Here is a 21,995-nt window from a genome sequence, read left to right as displayed (position 1 = left end):
AAAAAAAAACATGGCTACTCTCACTAACAAAGAGATTGGGGTACATTAGGGTGTCTCTTCAGAGACTACACCCATTCAGTACCATTTCCCATACAGTCGGCCAAGTACACGGCTCCGAATATGTGTAGTGAGTTAAAAAAATTCTGTCAAGGGCATGTTTTGGCTCTCATTCTGTCCCTGTGCCTCTCTCCCTCTCCCCCCGCTGTCTTGCAGCATTTTTTTAACAACTGCAGTGACAGGCTCTCAGTCTGAGCTCTGGGAGAACTGAGGATTTCTCACTGTCACTGGCTGGCTGGGGATACTTATTATTCTGCGTCATCTGCTTTAGTGTAGCAGCTAAATGATAAAACTCTCAAATCAAAGAGAGAAGGAAATGAGGAAGGTTGAATATACAAAAGCTCCTGCACTAAGAAGACCACAATATGACTCTGATATTCACAATGCCGAACGTCCACATAGTATACTGTATGCCATTATCGATGGTTAAATGTGTTTCCTTTTCAGTTCTGTCCCATGTCTGACTGTGTTTCCTGTGCAGATGAGGGGAGCGTGAGCGACTACGAGTGTGCGTGCGATGGGCCCTCATGCGACGGAGGAGACCGGTGTTTTGGTCAGCGGTGCTTCTCGGCCCTCTCCGTTCAGAACGCCATTTCCGTCCAGCAGAAGGGATGCATTGTGGAGCGGAGCGAGGAGTCCATAAGTTGCGAAAGCCCCCCATCCCATAACCTGACGGTGGAGTGCTGCCATGGCGACCTTTGCAACATGAATGTCACAGTGGCAACACCAGCGACAGGTGACACATTTATTCTCATTTGGATTCATCACGCTCATGCTTTTATCCCGCCGTCAACATAGGCTTAGTACTAGCAATGTGCTGACTCAAACATTTCCACTACCGATACCGACCTAGATAAAGCAGCACGTCACCACTTTGCACATAGATTTAGCTAATTACACATTTACATTCAGTGTGTTCATTTGCGTGAAGGCCATTTGGGTACATAAGTGAATAAACACCAACTACCAGAAGATTTGTTATATTCTCTTCAACGAATGAGAATTACAAGCGTTCATAGATTTCTCCGACCTCCGACCTCCACCTCCCTTTTTCTTTTCTCTCTTTTTTTTATTTTTTTAACAGTTGAGGAAGTGATGCCTGCCTTGCAAGACATTGAGTGTGTGTGTGAGGGGCGGTCGTGTGATGGCGGAGAGCGCTGTACGGGCCAGCAGTGTTTCTCCTCTGTGAAGACCAGCGACGGGTTTGTGGTTCACCAGAAGGGCTGCCTTCAGGATGACGACCAGGGGAGAGCCACCTGCGCCACCCCTCCTTCTCCCAGCCACATAGTCAAGTGTTGCCAGGGGCACCTGTGTAACCTGAACATCACTGTGGAAGCACCGGCGAAAGGTAACCCACCACTCTGTTTTCACTGAAATCATTACTATATATATTTTTTTAATAATCTTGGCCTCACTGAAGCTCTGTCTCACTTTGTGTTTCGTAATTCATTTAGATTTAATTAGTGATGCAGATATGCATGAAAGCAGCAATCGGCAGTTGAAACAATAACAGAGGTCCCCTGCCCCTGTTTCGGTAAAAAGCTGAGGGATGGGGCTCGAGACATGTTACCACTCTCAAATTCATAGACAGAGCTATAGGCTGCAAGGACTGACCATCCATGGTATCATCATTGTTATATTTTTGGAGGCTATATAGTGTTTCTTTTACATTTATTTGGTTTACACACAGGAAAGCAAATGTTAGCATGGGGAATAACTTGCCCCTGGGTGAAGCTTGCCCTAAGTACAGATCTAACCATTAGTGGGGAAATTTCTAAACTGACCCAGGATCAGCGTCTAGGGGCAGCTTCACCCTACTGTCTTTCTGTTACCTGTATAGAGGATAAAGTGAAGTCTGCCGGCGAGCACGAGTGTGTGTGCGAGGGGCGCTCGTGTGCCACCGGGTGGCGCTGTATAGGCCAGCACTGCTTCTCCAGTCTAACGGTCAGCGACGGAGGCCTGGTCTTCCAGAAGGGCTGCTTCAAGGTGTACGAGCAGAGCAGAATGACCTGCAAGACGCCGCCCTCCCGCGACCAGATCGTGGAGTGCTGCCAGGGCCACCTGTGTAACATGAATATCACAGTGGAGCTGCCTGTCATAGGTAAATAAATACATATGCGTCCCAAATGGAACCATATTCCCTAAGTAGTGCACTATATAGGGAATAGGGTGCCATTTGGGACACACAATGAATGGCTCACATTCATTTATATGCATCCCTATTCTAATGAGAGATCTGTGTGATGCACATTTGCATTCAAACCAAGGTTATTCATGCCAGGAAAACGAAAACATTTTTGTGCCATATGCTCTCGGTGATCTGCTGTCTGTAATGGATTCACTGACACGGTTCACAGGCAGGTGCTAAACCAATGGTGACGAGGCGCTGTGATTTTCTTTGGGATATACTTTTCTTACCCATTCATGATGCTCAGCCAGATGAGCCTTATTGTCAGGCCAAGTGCAAACAAGACTAGGTTTCCTCTTTTCCAATTAGGATTGTCTGTAACTGTCTATATGGGTTAGTTCCGCCCGCGTTTAAGGTCCAAGGGAGGCTCATTCCATCCACTTGGCCATTCTCCAGCAAGGGCACCACGCCAGGGTGTGTGAAATTGTCTGCCATAGCCGTTTGCTGCACGGCCATCTATTGGTTTGCTTTTCAGGGTCTATGTGGCGGTTACACCCTGAGTACCTCTATAGCAGAGGGGCGAGTCTGAGAAAAGAGACGGACGTTTGAATATTGCTTAGTCACGGTCTACTTCCTCTGTCCTCTCTGAGATTGTCAGCGTGGTTTGACACAGAGCTCTAGGGAAAAGCAGAACAGAGATGACACTGAGATGCGTCCCAATTGGCACCCTATTCCCTACGTCAGTGGTTCCCACATCCGTTCCACAAGTACCCCCAACAGTATACATTTTATCCCCGGACAAACACACCTCATTCAACTCAAGCGCTTGATGATTAGTTGACAAGTTGAATTGTCTGGGACCGCAATAAAAATGTGTATTTTTTGGGGGGTACTTGATGATTGGAGTTGGGGAAACACTGCCCTACGTGGTCCACTCCTTTGGACCAGGACCCAAAGGTTAGTTTACTAGGGAATAGGGTGCCATTTGGGACACAACCTGAATGCATCGTATAGCTGTGGTCACCCAACTCTGTTCTATGAACCTCAATGACTCTACTCTCTTATCCCCAGTAAAAAAAAAAAGTGTGTGTGTGTGTGTGTCCCTTTTTCAGGACCCTGTATCTCAAAGATCATTCGTAAAAATTACTTCACAGATCATCCATTGTGAAGGGTTTAAGCATTGTTTGCCATAAACATTTAATGAACATGCACCTGTGGAACGGTCGTTAAGACACAAACAGCTTATAGCCGGTAGGCAATTAAGGTCACAGTTCTGAAAACTTAGGACACTAAAGACGCCTTTCTACTGACTCTGAAAAACACCAAAATAAAGCTGCCCAGGGTCCCTGCTCATCTGCGTGAACGTGCCTTAGGCATGCTGCAAGGAGGCAGGAGGACTGCAGATGTGGCCAGGGCAATAAATTGAAATGTCCGTACTGTGAGACACCTAAGACAGCGCTACAGGACGGACAGCTGATCGTCCTCGCAGTGGCAGACCATGTGTAACAACACCTGCACAGGATCGGTACATCCGAATATCACACCTGCGGGACAGGTACAGGAGGGCAACAACTGCCTGAGTTACACCAGGAACGCACAATCCCTCCATCAGTGCTCAGACTGTCCGCAATAGGCTGAGAGAGGCTGGACTGAGGGCTTGTAGGCCTGTTGTAAGGCAGGTCCTCACCAGACATCACCGGTAACAACATCGCCTATGGGCACAAACCCACTGTTGCTGGACCAGACAGGACTGGCAAAAAGTGCTCTTCACTGACGAGTCGCAGTTTTTTGTCTCACCAGGGGTGATGGTCAGATTTGCGTTTATTGTCGAAGGAATGAGCGTTACACCGAGGCCTGTACTCTGGAGTGGGATCGATTTGGCGGTGGAGGGTCCGTCTGGGTCGGTGTTTCGCATCATCGGACTGAGCTTGTTGTCATTGCAGGCAATCTCAACGCTGTGCATTACAGGGAAGACATATGTGGTACCCTTCCTGCAGGCTCATCCCGACATGACCCTCCAGCATGACAATGCCACCAGCCATACTGCTCTATCTGTGCGTGATTTCCTGCAAGACAGGAATGTCAGTGTTCTGCCATTGCCAACGAAGAGCCCGGATCTCAATCCCATTGAGCACGCCTGGGACCTGTTGGATCGGAGGGTGAGAGCTAGGGCCATTCCCCCCCAGAAATGTCCGGGAACTTGCAGGTGCCTTGGTGGAAGAGTGGGGTAACATCTCACAGCAAGAACTGACAAATCTGGTGCAGTCCATGAAAAGGAGATGCACTGCGGTACTTAATGCAGCTGGTGGCCACACCAGATACTGACTGACTTTTGATTTTGATCCACCTTTGTTCAGGGACACATTGTTCCATTTCTGTTCGTCACATGTCTGTGTAACTTGTTCAGTTTATGTCTGTTGTTGAACCTAATGCTAAGTTTGTTGAAAATCAAACTAGTTGACAGTGAGAGGACGTTTCTTTTTTTGCATATACATTTGCAGTTGGGAGTTTACATACTTAGGTTGGAGTCATTAAAACACATTTTTCAACCACTCCACAATTGTTTACAGACAGATTATTTAGCTTATAATTCGCTGTAACACATTTCCAGTGGGTCAGAAGTTTACGTACACTAAGTTGACTGTGCCTTTTTTAAACAGCTTGGAAAATTCCAGAAAATGATGTCATGGCTTTAGAAGCTTCTGATAAGCTAATTGACATCATTTGAGTCAATTGGAGGTGTACCTGTGGATGTATTTCAAGGCCTACCTTCAAAGTCAGTGCCTCTTTGTTTGACATCATGGGAAAATCAAAAGAAATCAGCCAAGACCTCAGAAAGAAAATTGTAGACCTCCACAAGTCTGGTTCATCCTTGGGAGCAATTTCCAAACGCCTGAAGGTACCACGTCCAGCTGTACAAACAATAGTACGCAAGTATAAACACCATGGGACCACGCAGCCGTCATACCGCTCAGGAAGGAGACGCGTTCTGTCTCCTAGAGATGAATGTACTTTGGTGCGAAAAGTGCAAATCAATCCCAGAACAACAGCAAAGGACCTTGTGTAGATGCTAGAGGAAACAGGTACAAAAGTATCTATATCCACAGTAAAACAAGTCTTATATCGACATAACCTGAAAGGCCGCTCAGCAAGGAAGAAGCCACTGCTCCAAAACCGCCATAAAAAAGCCAGACTTCGGTTTGCAACTGCACATGGGGACAAAGATCATACTTTTTGGAGAAATGTCCTCTGGTCTGATGAAACAAAAATAGAACTGTTTGGCCATAATGCCCATCGTTACGTTTGTAGGAAAAAGGGGGATGCTTGCAAGCCGAGGAACACCATCCCAACCGTGAAGCACGGGGGTGGCAGCATCATTTTGTGGGGGTGCTTTGCTGCAGGAGGGACTGGTGCACTTCCCAAAATAGATGGCATTATGAGGCAGGAAAATGATGTGGATATATTGAAGCAACATCTCAAGACATCAGTCAGGAATTTAAAGCTTGGCCGCAAATGCGTCTTCCAAATGGACAATGACCCCAAGCATACTTCCAAAGTTGTGGCAAAATGGCTTAAGGACAACAAAGTCAAGGTATTGGAGTGGCCATCACAAAGCCCTGACCTCAATCCTATAGAAAATGTGTGGGCTGAACTGAAAAAGCATGTGAGCAAGGAGGCCTACAAACCTGACTCAGTTACACCAGCTTTGTCAGGAGGAATGGGCCAAAATTCACCCAACTTATTGTGGGAAGCTTGTGGAAGCCTACCTGAAACGTTTGACCCAAGTTAAACAATTTAAAGGCAATGATACCAAATACTAATTGAGTGTATGTAAACTTCTGACCTACTGGGAATGGGATGAAAGAAATAAAAGCTGAAATAAATAATTCTCTCTACTATTATTTTGACATTTTACATTCTTAAAATAGTGGTGATCCTAACTGACCTAAGACAGGGAATTTTTACTTGGATTAAATGTCAGGAATTGTGAAACTGAACTTCTGACTTCAACTGTACGTGTGTGTGTGTGTGTGTGTGTGTGTGGACACCACTTCAAATTAGTGGATTTGGCTATTTCAGCCACACACATTGTGACTGCATGGCTGTGTGCTCGATTTTATACAACAATCTCCATAGACAAATATTGTCACTATAACGGCCTTACTGAAGAGCTCTGTGACTTTCAACATTGCACCGTCATAGGATTCCACCTTTCCAATAAGTCAGCTCGTAACATTTCTGGATGCTAGAACTGCCCCAGTCAACTAAGTGCTGTTATTGTGAAGTGGAAACATCTAGGAGCAACAACGGCTCAATCGCGTAGTGGTAGGCCCCACAAGCTCACAGAATGGGACCACTCAGTGCAGAAGCGGAGGCTGTTTTAGCAGCAAATGGGGTACCAATTTCATATTAAAGCTAATGATTTTGGAATGAGTTCTTCCACACCGATCTCAACAAACCATTTCTGTACAGACCTCGCTTTGTTTCTGTATGGACCTCGCCATGCTGAAGCAGGAAAGGGCCTTCCCCAAACTCTTGTCGCTAAGTTCAGGACACAGAATCGTCTAGAATGTCATTGTATACCCTAGCATTAAGATTTCCTTCACTGGAACTAAGAGGCCTATCTCGAACCATGAAAAACATCCCCAAACCATTATGCCTCCACCACCAAACTTTACAGTTGACACTATGCATTGGGGCAGGTGGCATTCTCCTGGTATGATGGTGAAGCGTGATTCATCACTACAGAGAACACGTTTCCACTGCTGTGGCAGTCACGAAATTCTGTGAGACAGTGATTTGTCAATCTAATTATTGACCCTTAATTAACAAACACATTTATTATCTCCTGGCTTCCATAAGCCACTGATGCATACCTTTTTTGTAGTATTTTTCAGAAGAACAAAATGGCATACTCTGAGTTATCCTTATGTAAGGTCCTGATCTGGCTATGCCATATGCCTGTGGGCTACACTAGTTAATTTAGCAGACAAGATTTTCTTAGAATTCTGTGGCATAGTATGAAGAATACAATTGAACAAAGCTGAATAAAATAAAGGATATTTTCTCCAAACGATTTGAAGGAGTGCGCACGAGGCTATTCTGTGTTGAGCGGTTAAAAAAGAAATGGGTATTCCTATATGGTTAATTTAGAGTTATTAATGTAACTTTAGTTGTTCTAAAAACGTTGGGCGATATGTTTTGATTTTTTAATAAATTGAAAGACGTGAGTTTGCGCAGGCTGTACACACCAGTCTCTTATTCACAATTTGACAAGCACTTGATAATGCCTCAAATTTCCCGTCGATATCCCCTTTTTGTGGCCGTCATGCACCCCCAAAAAATCCAGGATTTTTGCGGTCAATGGCCGTTGTGCCCTTGGGCTAAATATAATCATGATAATTCCTATGTAAATGTCCTAGCACCCATAATACCAAAGTTGACTTATTCTGTGCGAGCAAAAAATATTCCAAACATAGTCTGGGACAGTTGTGGGATGAGATAGATACAAAATTGTTTTACGCAATGAGGCCGATGCAACATTTCAGAACGTTTAGCTTAACATTTTGATAAACTGTTAGTGTAACGTATACGCTGGGAGTCGGAAAGCAAGTGCAGGTGGTGAGTTTAATAATAAACGGGACATCGAACAATATAACAAACACGAGCCATGCTGGTTAAGTGTGCTTTGTATTCTAAATAAATCACTGACAGTGTCACCAGCAAAGCACCAGCACACCACCACCTCCATGCTTCACGGTGGGAACCACACATGCAGAGATTCTGTTCACCTACTCTAAGTCTCACAAAGACACAGCAGTTGGAACCAAAAATCTCAAATTTGGACTCATCAGACTAAACTCATCCACCAAATGTCCGTTGCTCGTGTTTCTTGGCCCAAGCGAGTCTCTTCATCTTGTTGGTGTTCTTTAGTAGTATTTTCTTTGCAGCAATATCAACTGAACAGTTGATATTGAGATGTGTCTGTTACTTGAACTCTGAAGAATTTATTTGAGCTGCAACTTCTGAAGCTGGTAACTCTAATAAACTTATCCTCTGCAGCAGAGGTAACTCTGGGTCTTCCTTTCCTGTGGCGGCCCTCATGAGAACTAGTTTAATCACAGCGCTTGATAGGTTTTTGCATCTGCACTTGAAGAATCTTTCAAAGTTCTTGAAATTTTCCAGATTGACTGAACTTCATGTCTTAAAGTGATGATGGACTGTCATTTCTCTTTGCTTATTTGAGCTGTTCTTGCCTTAATATGGACTTGGTCTTTTACCAAATAGGGCTATCTTCTGTACACCACCCCTACCTTGTCACAACGCAACTGATTGGCTCAAGCACATTAAGAACGAAAGAAATTCCACAAGTTAACAAGGCAAGCCTGTTAATTGAAATGCATTCTAGGTGACAACCTCATGAAGCTGGTTGAGAGAATGCCAATAGTGTGCAAAGTTGTCATCAAGGCAAAGGGTGGCTACTTTGAAGAATCTCAAATGTAATATATATGTTTAACACTTTTTTTGGTTACTACATGATTCCATACGTGGTATTTCATAGTTCTGATGTCTTCGCTATTATTCTACAATGTAGAAAATAGTAAAAATAAAGAAAAACCCATGAATGAGCATGTGTCCAAACGTTTGACTGTATGTACCAAGATGTTCAAATTAACTTAAACCCCTTTCTTCTCCTCGTAGCAGGCGAGCTTCCCAACTACAGCTTGACTACACTGGCTATCGTCATCGTGGCTCCGGTCATCGTGCTCATCGTCCTCTCAGGCATCGCCATCCTGGTGTTCAGGCGGATCCACCAGAACCAGATGGAGAGGCTGACGGCCCGGGAGGCGGAGTACGGCACCATAGACGGACTCATAGCCTCCAACGTGGGGGATAGCACACTTGCGGTGAGCAGGACATGATCATACTGCACCATACCATACCAGGGGCCCATATTATCAGCATTTCAGAGTAGGAGAGCTTTACAAGGATCAGGTCCTGCCTGTCCATAATAATGTAATATCATTATGATCTAAAAGTGAACTGATCCTAGATCAGCACTCTACTCTGAGAGGCTTTAATATGGGCCAAGGTCTGGGATGGGCTGGGTGGGGAGCTGTGGTTTGAGTGGTTAGTCCACACAGTACAGCACTGAAAACATTTATGGACTCTCAAGCTATGTTGAGCCCAAAGAGCATTTTTGTGTGCACTAGACTAGAGTGCGTGCTAGGTAGTCATGCACTCCATGTTCCTGGGTGTTCATGTAGTAGGCTTATATCAACCGTGCTGGGATTCATTTTCTGCCCTCTCAATTGGGAATGAAAGTATTTCTTCTACCACTGTGATGGAAAATGGGCATCTTGTTTTACCAGAGCAAATTGAGCCTATCACGGATACACATGTTTTCAACAAAATTGCTCGTTTTGTAGAATTTTTCCGTACTGTAGTGAAAGAATGCTTTGAGCTCGCAACTGTAATCAGCGTTTGTTTGATTAACTTCAGCAATTTACCCACCTCAAGAAAATCCCATAAATTGAATTAAAAACTTTAAGTATATCACTAAACACGCCTAGTGTTTACAGCAAAGCGTGACCACTGACCAGTATCCCAGAAAACACTGGGCTGGGGTGTGCTAGAGGAATTGCTGATTTTTGGATCTGTTTCAAGCTATTTCCAAACCCATCACAGTACTTGGCAACGGAAACCCAAAATATGCTGCCGCAGAATGTTTGTTTCAGTGTAATTAAAAAGTGCTTGGCAGCACCCAGAGGAAAGTTATTAGGCGCAGTGGTGGCAGTCAAACATGTAAACACATTTCCTTAAAACACATGCAGGTCTCCCTGGGTGCCTAAGTCTGTGGTGATTATGATAATGCTGTGGCTGAATTTTTCCCCACTCCTCTCTCCCCTACCCCCTTCTACCGAACAGCCCAGATCTGCCCTCCCACCAAACAGGGATGTTAAACTCACAACAAAATGAGTTCTCATTTGGATTTACAGCTTCCATTTAGCATTCCTTTCCTTTACTCGCATTCACACAGCTGTTGTTTTATGCATTAAGTATCTATCTATTAAATGTTTCCATTTTAGTCCTCTCTGCTTGTTAGTGTTTTTCTCAGCCAAATTTGGAGTTGCTGAACACTGCCCCCTTGTGTCAGTCATGGTGCCCTGCAGGAGCCTGGAGATGAGATGCACATTAAAGGCTTAGCAGCATTGTGCCTGTTTGGAGTCTAGGGCTGGGATTACATCACATCTATCAGCCCCCTCAGCTCACTAATCACCAGGGACTGCTGTTGTTTACCAAGCAGAGGACCCTCTGCTGTTCCAGGGAGGCCAGACACAGACAGACCCAACCAACCAACAGGAAGGACCCTGAACAGCTTTTACCCCCAAGCCATAAGATTGCTTAACAGTTAACCAAATAGCTACCCAGACTATCTGCATAGACCCTTTTTGCACTAACTCTTCACATATACTCCTGCTACTGCCTATTATCTATCCTGTTGCCTAGAAACTTTATCCCTACCTATATGTACATATCCACATCAATTACCTCGTACCCCTGCACATCAACTCTACTGGTATCCTGTGTGTGTGTGTGTATATATACACATACACATACACACACACACACACACACACACACACACAGGATACCAGTAGAGTTGATGTGCAGGGGTACGAGGTAATTGATGTGGATATGTACATATAGGTAGGGATAAAGTTTCTAGGCAACAGGATAGATAATAGGCAGTAGCAGGAGTATATGTGAAGAGTTAGTGCAAAAAGGGTCAATGCAGATAGTCTGGGTAGCTATTTGGTTAACTGTTAAGCAATCTTACACGCACACACATTGTGTACTTATTCCTTGTGTTACTATTATTATTATTTTTTAAATCCTCAATTGTTTGGAAGGGCCTGTAAGTAAGCATTTCACTGTTAGGCTACACATGTTGTTTTACGAAGCATGTGACAAATAAAATTTGATTTGACAGACGTCTCTGCAGCGTGGACACTAACCAGACAGAGAGACGGCAAGATAGCAGTATAAGCAACTCCCGCTCCAATGAATCCCAGATGCTCTGCTATGTCCGGGGCTGGGACACCTTCTTTATCTAGGGACTACCGGCTGATCTGATCCCTCTGGATGCTGTTCATTTATTGGCTGTCCCTCCCCTTCTCTCAGGATTTGCTGGATCATTCGTGCACGTCGGGAAGCGGCTCCGGACTCCCCTTCCTAGTTCAGAGAACCGTCGCCCGGCAAATCACACTCAACGAGTGTGTGGGTCAGTATCCAATACAGTCTGTTCTCTCTTTGTTCAGTAACTGAGGTGTATGTTTAGGCTCAGGGAATCCATTGTATGCATGGTTTTGGAGTAAAATGCCCCTTTAAGACATCTTAAAGTGAAGCACCTTAGGAGCAGATTTGTTTTGGAAAACAGAGCCTGTGCTCTTCCCTGACCCTGGGAGTTTTCTTACTATTCTTTTTTTGGAAGTGTTCTCAGTTTTCTTACAGCTCGGTCTGAAACCTGGCCAGATAGCCAAAGTAACTACCAACAAAAATATTTTAAACAAACATGTTTGGTTTCGTGTCAAATGGGGATATTGTTAATAGATGTAGTTCATGCAAATGGTCAAGTTGAGTGAGATGACCAAAATAAAGGTACTGTGTTGTTCCATTAACTAATGGTCTGCAGTTTTGTGTAACACTGCCTTGATAAAACCAATACAATCAGCAAAACAATCTCTATGTACAGAGATTATCAGACTTTTGAGTTGGGAGGGAACATTGGGGGTATTCCTGTTGTAGTTTGACGGGTTGGTATTTTTCCACTGTATTTGATGAATGTCATTTGAGGCCAGATCTGTATTCCCAAAGCATCTCAAAGTGCTGATCTAGGATCAGATCACCCCTGTCCATATCATTTTAATATAATTATGATCTAAAACTGATCCTAGGTCAGCACTTCTGCTCGAAAACATTACTTACAAATGCAGGACTTGAGAATGTCTGCTGTTTTCTCATCTCTCCCCTGTTTCCCCCACTATAGGTAAGGGGCGCTACGGTGAGGTTTGGCGAGGCCAGTGGCAGGGGGAGAGTGTGGCCGTGAAGATCTTCTCCTCCAGAGATGAGAAGTCCTGGTTCAGAGAGACTGAGATCTACAACACAGTGCTGCTGAGGCATGAGAACATCCTGGGTACATACCTCCAGATATGCTCTGGGCAACCCTGTCTGACAGGAGCTGGTCTATATGAGGCAAATCCAAACTCCCACTCAAGTGGAATTTAAAAAAAAAATGTTTACCTAGTCCTGCATTGGTGTCAATGGAAGACTAAGTGAACATTTAACCTGTGGGAGTTAGGATTCACCCCATCTGTCTGGCAATGTTTTTATTTTAGTGAAAAAATGTCTGTCATATTGAATTTTGAAGAAATACCTTTCCCAGCTTTTCCCTGAGCTCTAATGTGTGTCTGTCGGTCTGTGTGCGTCCTGGACTGCAGGCTTCATCGCTTCGGACATGACTTCCCGAAACTCGAGTACACAGCTGTGGCTAATCACCCACTTCCACGAGATGGGCTCACTGTACGACTACCTGCAGCTGAGCACCCTAGACACAGCCAGCTGTCTGCGCATGGCTTTGTCCATCGCCAGCGGCCTGGCACACCTCCACGTGGAGATCTTCGGCACCCAGGGCAAGCCGGCCATCGCCCACCGAGACCTCAAAAGCAAAAACATACTCGTCAACAAGAACGGCCAGTGCTGCATCGCCGACCTGGGTAAGAGCATAGTGTTGTGGATGTAAAGCATACTGTATGCGTTCATTCAGAGGAGGCTGGTGGGATGAGCTATAGGAGGACGGGCTCATTGTAATGGTTGGAATGGAATAAATGGAACGGTATTAAACATATAGAAACCACATTTGACTCGTTCCATCTATTCCTTTCCAGCTATTACAATGAGCCTGTCCTCCTATAGCTCCTCCCACCAGCCTCCACTGGTTGTTGTTCATTTAGATGTTGTAAATTATTTAATATAATGTGACCGTTTTCCCGAGTGGCGCAGTGGTCTAAGGCACTACCTCGCTGTGCTAGCTGTGCCACTAGAGATCCTGGTTCGAGTCCAGGCTCTGTCGCAGCCGGCCGCGACCATAGAGACCCATGGGGCGGCGCACAATTGGCCGAGATGTCCTTGTATCATCACGCTCTAGCGGCTCTTGTGTTTCCCCACACATTGGTGTGGCTGGCTTCTGGGCTATGCGGGCATTGTGACAAAAAGCAGTGCGGCTTGTTTGGGTTGTGTTTCGGAGGATGCATGGCTCTCGACCTTTGCCTTTCCCGAGTCCGTACGGGAGTTGCAGCGATGGGACAAGATTATAACGACCAATTGGATACCACGGAATTGGGGAGAAAAAGGGATAGAAATAGCATTTAAATAAATAATGGTGGTAGTAGCGTCTTTGCCAACTGTCACAAGTTCTTGGTAGCTATCTAGCGTCATAGTTTGGAATCACACGACGCAGTTGCTGGTACTGCTTGTCTCTTTCCAGTGATCCTGCCGACCAAGGGTCTGAGGAGCTATTTGGCGTCGCAGCTAGCCTAGCTGCTAGCTAGCTGCATATCAAGCTAGCAAGGTTTTCTAGAACGCAGTCCCAGCCAACTGCTGGGACCGCAGATTGTCCCGGGTTTGTGGCTGTTTGTTATTTGCAGTTTTCCACGTCACCTTCCCTGTCTGGAACTGCGAGGAGATACAGCATAACCTACGTTGCTAGCTACCATGACAAAGACCAAAGCCGGCAGTATTTGGTATTTTATTAGGATCCCCATCGGCAGCTACTCTTCCTGGGGTCCACGCAAAACATGAAACATAATACAGAATTACATAATACAGAACATCATCAGAACAGCTAAAGGACAGAACTACATACATCCATTTTTTAAAAAGGCACACGTAGCCTACATATCAATGCATACACACATTTACATTTTAGTCATTTAGCAGACTCTCTTATCCAGAGCGACTTAGTGAATGCATACATTTTTTTTAAATTATATATTATTTTATTTTCTCCGTACGGGGGGCCACACAAACTATCTAGGTCAAATAGGGCAGAGGCTTTGTGCCGTGAGGTGTTTCTTTATCTGTTTTTTGAAACAAGGTTTGCTGTTTATTTGAGCAATATGAGATGGAAGGAAATTCCATGCAATAAGGGCTCTATATAATACTGTACGTTTTGAGTTTGTTCTGGATTTGGGGACTATGAAAAGACCCCTGGTGGCATGTCTGGTGGGATAAGTTTGTGTGTGTCAGAGCTGTGTGTAAGTTGACTATGCAAACAATTTGGGATTTTCAACACATTTAATATTTCTTATAAAAAGAAGTGATGCAGTCAGTCTCTCCTCAACTCTTAGCCAAGAGAGACATGCGTAGTATTTATATCAGCCCTCTGATTACAATTAAGAGTGAAACGTGCCGCTCTGTTCTGGGCCAGCTCCAGCTTAACTAGATCTTTCCTTGCCGCACTGGACCACACGACTGGAAATAATCAAGGTTAGACAAAACTACAGCCTGCAGAACATGCTTTTTGGAGTGTGGTGTTAAAAAAGCAGAGCATCTCTTTATTACAGCTAGACCTCTCCCAATCTTTGCAACCATTGAATCTATATGTTTTGACAATGACAGTTTGCAATCTAAAGTAAGGTCAAGTAATTTAGTCTCAACTTGTTCAACAGCCACACCATTTATTACCAGATTCAGCTGAGGTCTAGCACTTAAGGAATGATTTGTACCAAATACAATCCTCTTAGTTTTAGAGATGTTCAGGACCAGTTTATTACTGGCCACCCATTCCAAAACTGACTGCAACTCTTTGTTAAGAATTTTAGTGACTTCATTAACTGTGGTTGTTGATGCGTATATGGTTGAATCAGCAGCATACATGGACACACATGCTTGGTTTAATTCCAGTGGCAGGTCATTGGTAAAAATAGAAAAGAGTAGAGGGCCTAAAGAGCTGCCCTGTGGTACACCACACTTTACATGTTTGACATTTGAGAAGCTTCCATTAAAGAAAGTTCTGAATCCACAATATGACAGAGGTTGAAAAGCCATAGCACTTAAGTTTTCAACAGCAGGTTATGGTCAATAATATCAAAGGCTGCACTGAAATCGAACAGTACAGCTCCCACAATCTTCTTATTATCAATATCTTTCAACCAATCATCAGTCATTTGTGTCAGTGCAGTGCATGTTGAATGCCCTTCTCTATAAGCATGCTGAAAGTCTGTTAATTTGTTTACAGAGAAATAGCATTGTATTTGGCCAAAGACACTTTTTTCCCAACAGTTTGCTAAGAGCTGGCAGCAAGCTGATTGGTCTGCTGTTAGAACCAGTAAAGTCTGCTTTAACACTCTTTGGTAGCGGAATTACTTTGGCTTCCCTCCAGGCCTGAGGACAAAGCCTTTCCTCTAGGATCAGATTAAAGATATGACAGATAGGAGTGGCTATAGTCAGCTACCATCCTCAGTAGTTTTCCATCTAAGTTGTCAATGCCAGGAGGTTTGTCATTATTGATCGTTAACAATAATTTTTCCCTCTCCCACACTAACTTTATAAAATTCAAACTTGCACTGCTTCCCTTTCATTGTTAGATTTTTTTTTTTTTTAAATGCCTGAATATAATTGCTCACTGTTTGTCGTGGGCATTTCCTGCCTAAGTTTGCCCACTTTGTCAATGAAATAATCATTGAAATAATTGGCAACATCAAATGGTTTTGTGATGAATAAGCCATCTGATTCGATGAAAGATGGAGTTGATTTTGTCTTTCTGCTCATCATTTAATTTAAAGTACTCCGACATTTTTTCCCCGTCATTCTTTATATTATTGATCTTGGCTTCATAATAAAGTTTATTTTTTTGGTTGAGTTTAGTCACATCATTTCTCAATTTGCAGTAAGTAAGCCAGTCATATGTCCAGCCAGACTCATTAGCCACCCCTTTAGACCCATCTCTTTCAACCATACAGTTTTTCAATTCCTCATCAATCCATGGAACCTTAACAGTTCTAACAGTCCATTTCTTAACAAGTGCATGTTTATCAATAATTGGAAGAAGCAATTTCATAAAATGCAGCGTCTGGATGCTCCTCATGAATCACATCAGACCAACAAATATTTTTAACGTCATCCACATAAGAGTCACAGCAAAATCTTTTGTATGATCTCTTATACACTATTTTAGGCCCAGCTGTTGGAACTTTGGCTTTCCTAGATATAGCCACTATATGGTGATCACTGCATCCAATAGCTTTAGAACAAAGTTCTACAGCGTTATTAAAAATGTGATCGATACATGTGGATGATCTTGTTCCTGCAGTGTTTGTAAACACTACAGTGTAGGTTGATTTAATAACCTGATCCATCTCACCTTCCTTCCATCTCATATGCATTGATATGTAGGCTACGTGTGCCTTTTAAACATGTATGTCGTTCTGTCCTTGAGCTGTTCTTGTCTAATGATGTTCTGTAATATGTCGTTCTGTATTATGTTTTGTGTGGACCCCATGAAGAGTAGCTGCTGCTTTTTTGCAACAGCTAATGGGGATCCTAATAAAATACCAAATACCAAACCACTCCAACTCTCTTCCCTCCATCTACCCTGATTTTACTTTTTTTTTTGCATTAGAGGAAGAACAGAGCAGGAAGCTCTTTAAGCCTTAACCAAACATGCATTAATCAGCACTCATGTCCCAAACCCAAAGTTCTCGTGCCTGTGATGTGTGAGTCATTTCAGGTAGCTCTGACTGCTCATTGAGACTACTGCTAAAATCACCACCGTCATCCCTTTTAAGTTGTTTATGAGCTGCATTCTGCTCACAAACAGGATGTTGATGAGTTGTTTTTGTTGTGATACGATCGGGGCGTAATTTGTTTTTCGATAAATATGGTTGTTTTTGACAACAGTTCCAAGCTTTTTTTTACCAATGCTATTTTAATCAAATCCACCAGAGGACAGTATACTGTGCTTTAGATATAATAAGTTAATAGGGACAATCATTTTGGTACATAGACACCATATTTTGAATCCTTTTAATGAGAAAAAAAAATATTTTCTGGCCTAGGTCTTGCTGTGATGCATTTCCAAGACACAAATGAGTTAGACGTGGGCAACAACCCTAAAGTGGGCACGAAGCGCTACATGGCCCCAGAGGTCTTGGACGACTCCATCCAGATGGACTGCTTTGAGTCCTTCAAGAGAGTGGACATCTGGGCCTTTGGCCTGGTCCTGTGGGAGATTGCAAGGAGCACGGTCAGCAACGGTCAGTACAATACACGCTGAATGGTTTCTTCTGTTCTCTCTCTCCTTTATTCATTGATCATCAAATCAAAGTTGATTTGTCATATGCATAGAATACAGGTAGTGTACACGGTGCAATGAAACACTTGCAAGCTCTCATCTAAAACGATGCAGCAACTAACAAGTATTCAGTAAAAAAATTGAATTAAAAACAAACATCTAGAATGTCATGCATTTAGGGCTATTTGACAAAGCATGTTAAACATGTCATGTAGTAGTTCGATTAGACAGAGCTTCTGTAGGTATCTTTCTGTTACCTGCCTGTCTGCATATGCATGCTGTTCTTGGAATATTCTGTAATGTCCCTGTCAGGGCATAATCAAAACCTATCATAATACAGTTGAAGTCAAAGTTTACCTACACCTTTGCCAAATACATATAAACTCAGTTTTTCACAATTCCCGACAGTTAGTCCTAGTAAAAATTCCCCGTATTAGGTCAGTTAGGATCACCCCTTTATTTTAAGAATGTGAAAATGTCAGAATAATAGTAGAGTGAGTGATTTTATTTCTTTCATCACATTCCCAGTGGGTCAGAAGTTTACATACTCAATTAGTATTTGGTAGCATTGCCTTTAAATTGTTTAACTTGGGTCGGTCAAACATTTCGGGTAGCCTTCCACAAGCTTCCCACAATAAGTTGGGTGAATTTTGTCCCATTCCTCCTGACAGAGCTGGTGTAACTGAGTCAGGTTTGTTGACCTCCTTGCTCGCACACGCTTTTTCAGTTCTGCCCACACATTTTCTATAGGATTGAGGTCAGGGCTTTGTGATGGCCACTCCAATACCTTGAATTTGTTGTCCTTAAGCCATTTTGCCACAACTTTGGAAGTATGCTTGGGGTCATTGTCCATTTGGAAGACCCATTTGTGACCAAGCTTTAACTTCCTGACTGATGTCTTGAGATGTTGCTTCAATATATCCACATAATTTTCCTTCTCATGATGCCATCTATTTTGTGAAGTGCACCAGTCCCTCCTGCAGCAAAGCACCCCCACAACATGATGCTGCCACCCCAGTGCTTCATGGTTGGATGGTGTTCCAAACATAACGATGCTCATTATGGCCAAACGGTTCAATTTTTGTTTCATCAGACCAGAGGACATTTCTCTAAAAAGTGCGATCTTGGTCCCCATGCGCAGTTGCAAACCATAGTCTGGCTTTTGTATGGCGGTTTTGGAGCAGTGGTTTCTTCTGTCGATATAGGAATCTTTTTACTGTGGATATAGATATTTTTGTACCTGTTTCCTCCAGCATCTTCACAAGGTCCTTTGCTGTTCTGAGATTGATTTGTAGTTTTCGCACCAAAGCACGTTCATCTCTAGGAGACAGAACGCGTCTCCTTCCTGAGCGGTATGACGGCTGCGTGGTCCCATGGTGTTTATACTTGCGTACTATTGTTTGTACAGATGAACGTGGTACCTTCAGACATTTGGAAATTGCTCCCAAGGATGAACCAGACTTGTGGAGGTCTACAAAAAAAAATTCTGAGGTCTTGGCTGATTTTTTTTGTTGTTGATTTTCCCATGATGTAAAGCGAAAAGGCACTGAGTTTGAAGGTAGGCCTTGAAATACATCCACAGGTACACCTCCAATTGACTCAAATGATGTCAGTTAGCATATCAGAAGCTTTTAAAGCCATGACATCATGTTCTGGAATTTTCCAAGCTGTTTAAAGGCACAGTCAACTTAGTGTATGTAAACTTCTGACCCACTGGAATTGTGATACAGTGAATTATAAGTGAAATCTGTCTGTACACAATTGTTGAAAAAATTTCTTGTCATGCACAAAGTAGATGTCCTAACCGATTTGCCAAAACTATAGTTTGTTAACAAGAAATTTGTGGAGTGGTTGAAAAACGAGTTTTAATGACTCCAACCTAAGTGTATGTAAACTTCTGACTTCAACTGTATATAGAACATAATGTCCAGCTGGATTTTTGAGAATTGATTTCGCCACTTTTAGAGGAAGTGTTTAGCAATCTAATAGCAAAACCGCCGTATCACTTTGCTATGCATAAAGTTGTGTTCACCATCGGCAGAACAAGTCAATGATTGAAATCAATACTTGGGCTGACACAGAGTCTCATTGAGGAAATTAGTGAATGTGACTTCAGAGGAGGACAGACAACTATCCCCCGTGTCTGTGGTCTAGTCTGGGACTAGAGGCGCTGGCATCTTATCTGAAATAGATCTTGCTTTCTCCACACAGTTAAATGACTTACTTTCCCCATGGTTTTCCGCCTAGTACACAGTAGAAAGTGAGAACTATGCAAACAAAGTACCTTGTTAGCATTTTTCTATGCTATTTCAAGTATTGTTTTGTGGCACTTTTTTACTTGACTAACATATTTCTGTCATTAAGGAGGAGGAAATGCAGTATAAAATCCCATTCGCCAGATTTTATGGATATTTCTGTCATGTATTTTTCCTATTTTCTGTTACACTTGCATATTGCTCAATATTAAAATTCCCATGCGGTTTAATGTTAGATCTCATAGACATTTATATGTTGTGTATTCTCCCACATACTCTGTGTAGGCATTGTAGAGGACTACAAGCCTCCCTTCCATGACGCGGTGCCCAGCGACCCCAGCTTTGAAGACATGAAGAAGGTGGTGTGTGTGGACCAGCAGAGACCCAACATCCCCAACAGATGGTTCTCAGACCCAGTGAGTACAGAGATGAGACAAGCAGAGGTGGAGAGAGAACTAGCTAATATGTTTTCTAAAAGAATATGAGCCTCTCCAAATCTGTCTATTTATAAACTGTGCAGAATGCTGCACTGTCTGCTAGGTTATCCTTCCTCATCAGACGGTTACTTATCCTCTGTAAACAGCCTGTCAGCCGCCAACCGCATTTCCAAGCTCCATTGAAAACATGATACGGTCTGATTGGCAGTTCAAATCTTTTGTGCTTAGAATAAATTTTTGCTTAGAATTCTAGCCTTTTATATTACTCATCATAAATGATATTTATTTTCGCTGCACCTGTGATGACATCTGCAATTCTGTCTACTGAACAAATAAACTTTTTTATTTGATTTAAAAAATAATTGCTTTACCCTTTGCATTGGGAAAATATACACTTTCACACTTGATTTAAAAAATAAAATGAACTTGAATGGATTTTAACTCTGATTTCCTCTTGCTTTCCAGACTTTAACGTCCATCGCTAAACTTATGAAGGAGTGCTGGTACCAGAATCCATCCGCCAGATTAACGGCGCTACGCATCAAAAAGACTCTGACAAAAATCGACAACTCTCTAGACAAAATTAAAACGGACTGTTGAGCTTCTTCCTTGTTGGTGCGGAAGGAGAGGAGACCTAAAGGCCTTTTAAAGACACCCAGCAGGCAGTTCGGTCCCCCTGGACAACACACAGGAGAAAAAGGACCGGTTGGGCTCAGTGCTCTTAAAGTGGCACATTGTATTTATTTTAAACACTTGGAGGGACACATTTTGGCATCCAAAGATGGCTTACAGGGCATTTAAGACTGCCAATAGTCTTGGATATTAGGTGACTATCCCTTTTAAGATATAGGAATATTGAACTAATAGTCACGTTCTTCAAGGAAGAAACTGTTACCTGGGCATTTGAGTACTGTATATCGCTTTAGAGCTGCCGGTTTCTGAGAAATGTCTGAACATATTTAATTTAGCGATATTGGCCGTGCTTTATTGCTGTTATTGCACTAGCAATCTTTGCATTCCTGGCTTGCACTGTTGCTGATGCATTTGGAGAAAAAACAACTTGCCAAAAATGTTTTGTTTTATAGTTCACACAAACTCCAGTAATCAGAATGAGGAAAAAAAGAGTTAAGTTTTACTTTGACTGCATCTCTCTTGCACTGCTGTTTACAATATTGTTAGAACAATTCTCTTGGTATTTCATCCAACCTGTAACGTATTTAGCTAACACACTGTGTTGTAGAATTGTGCTGCAGACAGTTATAGCCACTCTTTACTTCTTACTTTGGCGACGTCGTCTAACGTATCCTGTCACAAACTTTTTATATCACCATACATTTCACATTATGTACCTGTTATTTGTTTGGTTGTTTCATCTGCTTAATTGAGATAAATCTTAAAAGAGCAAATAAAATATTTACTAGATGACGCTGAACTCAATTCATACAGGAGCAGAAGTTATGCCTGTAAAGTAATATTGTCTTAATTTGTGCATTGTCAAAGTAATTGAAGTCAAACGTAAGCCTTTTTTTAAATATTTTTTTTTTAAACATTTTATATCAAGTAGTGATTTCTATTAATTAAATAGAAAAAAACACATAGATGCTATCTGTCTCATCTGTCAGTTACAACATCAAATGAACCCTTTTCCCCTCATCAAAACATATTCCACACAATATTTGCCCACTGTGGAGCTCTGCACATCTACCTTAACTTGAACCTTTTTACATGCCGTGATAGGTTTGCAAAATTCTGGTAACCTTCTA

At 42.8% G+C, this 21,995-nt stretch overlaps 1 protein-coding gene across 3 annotated transcripts in view; it reads left to right on the top strand.

The window, feature by feature from the left end:
* Positions 1 to 21,657, top strand: part of LOC106586172 (activin receptor type-1) — a 37,576-nt gene extending 15,919 nt beyond the window's left edge. For 2 of the 3 annotated variants that reach the window (XM_014173110.2, XM_014173111.2), the window contains exons 3-12: positions 539 to 793; positions 1,142 to 1,405; positions 1,898 to 2,158; positions 8,888 to 9,093; positions 11,372 to 11,471; positions 12,237 to 12,383; positions 12,688 to 12,963; positions 17,305 to 17,502; positions 20,081 to 20,211; positions 20,698 to 21,657. In XM_014173110.2, the coding sequence (XP_014028585.1) occupies positions 539 to 793; positions 1,142 to 1,405; positions 1,898 to 2,158; positions 8,888 to 9,093; positions 11,372 to 11,471; positions 12,237 to 12,383; positions 12,688 to 12,963; positions 17,305 to 17,502; positions 20,081 to 20,211; positions 20,698 to 20,832 (1,973 nt within the window). In that variant the 3' untranslated portion in view covers positions 20,833 to 21,657. The remainder of the gene's footprint in view (positions 1 to 538; positions 794 to 1,141; positions 1,406 to 1,897; positions 2,159 to 8,887; positions 9,094 to 11,371; positions 11,472 to 12,236; positions 12,384 to 12,687; positions 12,964 to 17,304; positions 17,503 to 20,080; positions 20,212 to 20,697) is intronic. The other variant, XM_014173112.2, reaches the window with a different exon arrangement.
* Positions 21,658 to 21,995: the final 338 nt, after the last annotated feature.

This window comes from Salmo salar, chromosome ssa25, assembly GCF_905237065.1.
Source record: "Salmo salar chromosome ssa25, Ssal_v3.1, whole genome shotgun sequence".
Classification (NCBI taxonomy): domain Eukaryota; kingdom Metazoa; phylum Chordata; class Actinopteri; order Salmoniformes; family Salmonidae; genus Salmo; species Salmo salar.
The sequence above is the reverse complement of the archived record's forward strand: the minus strand, read 5'-3'. Positions and strand labels throughout refer to the sequence as shown.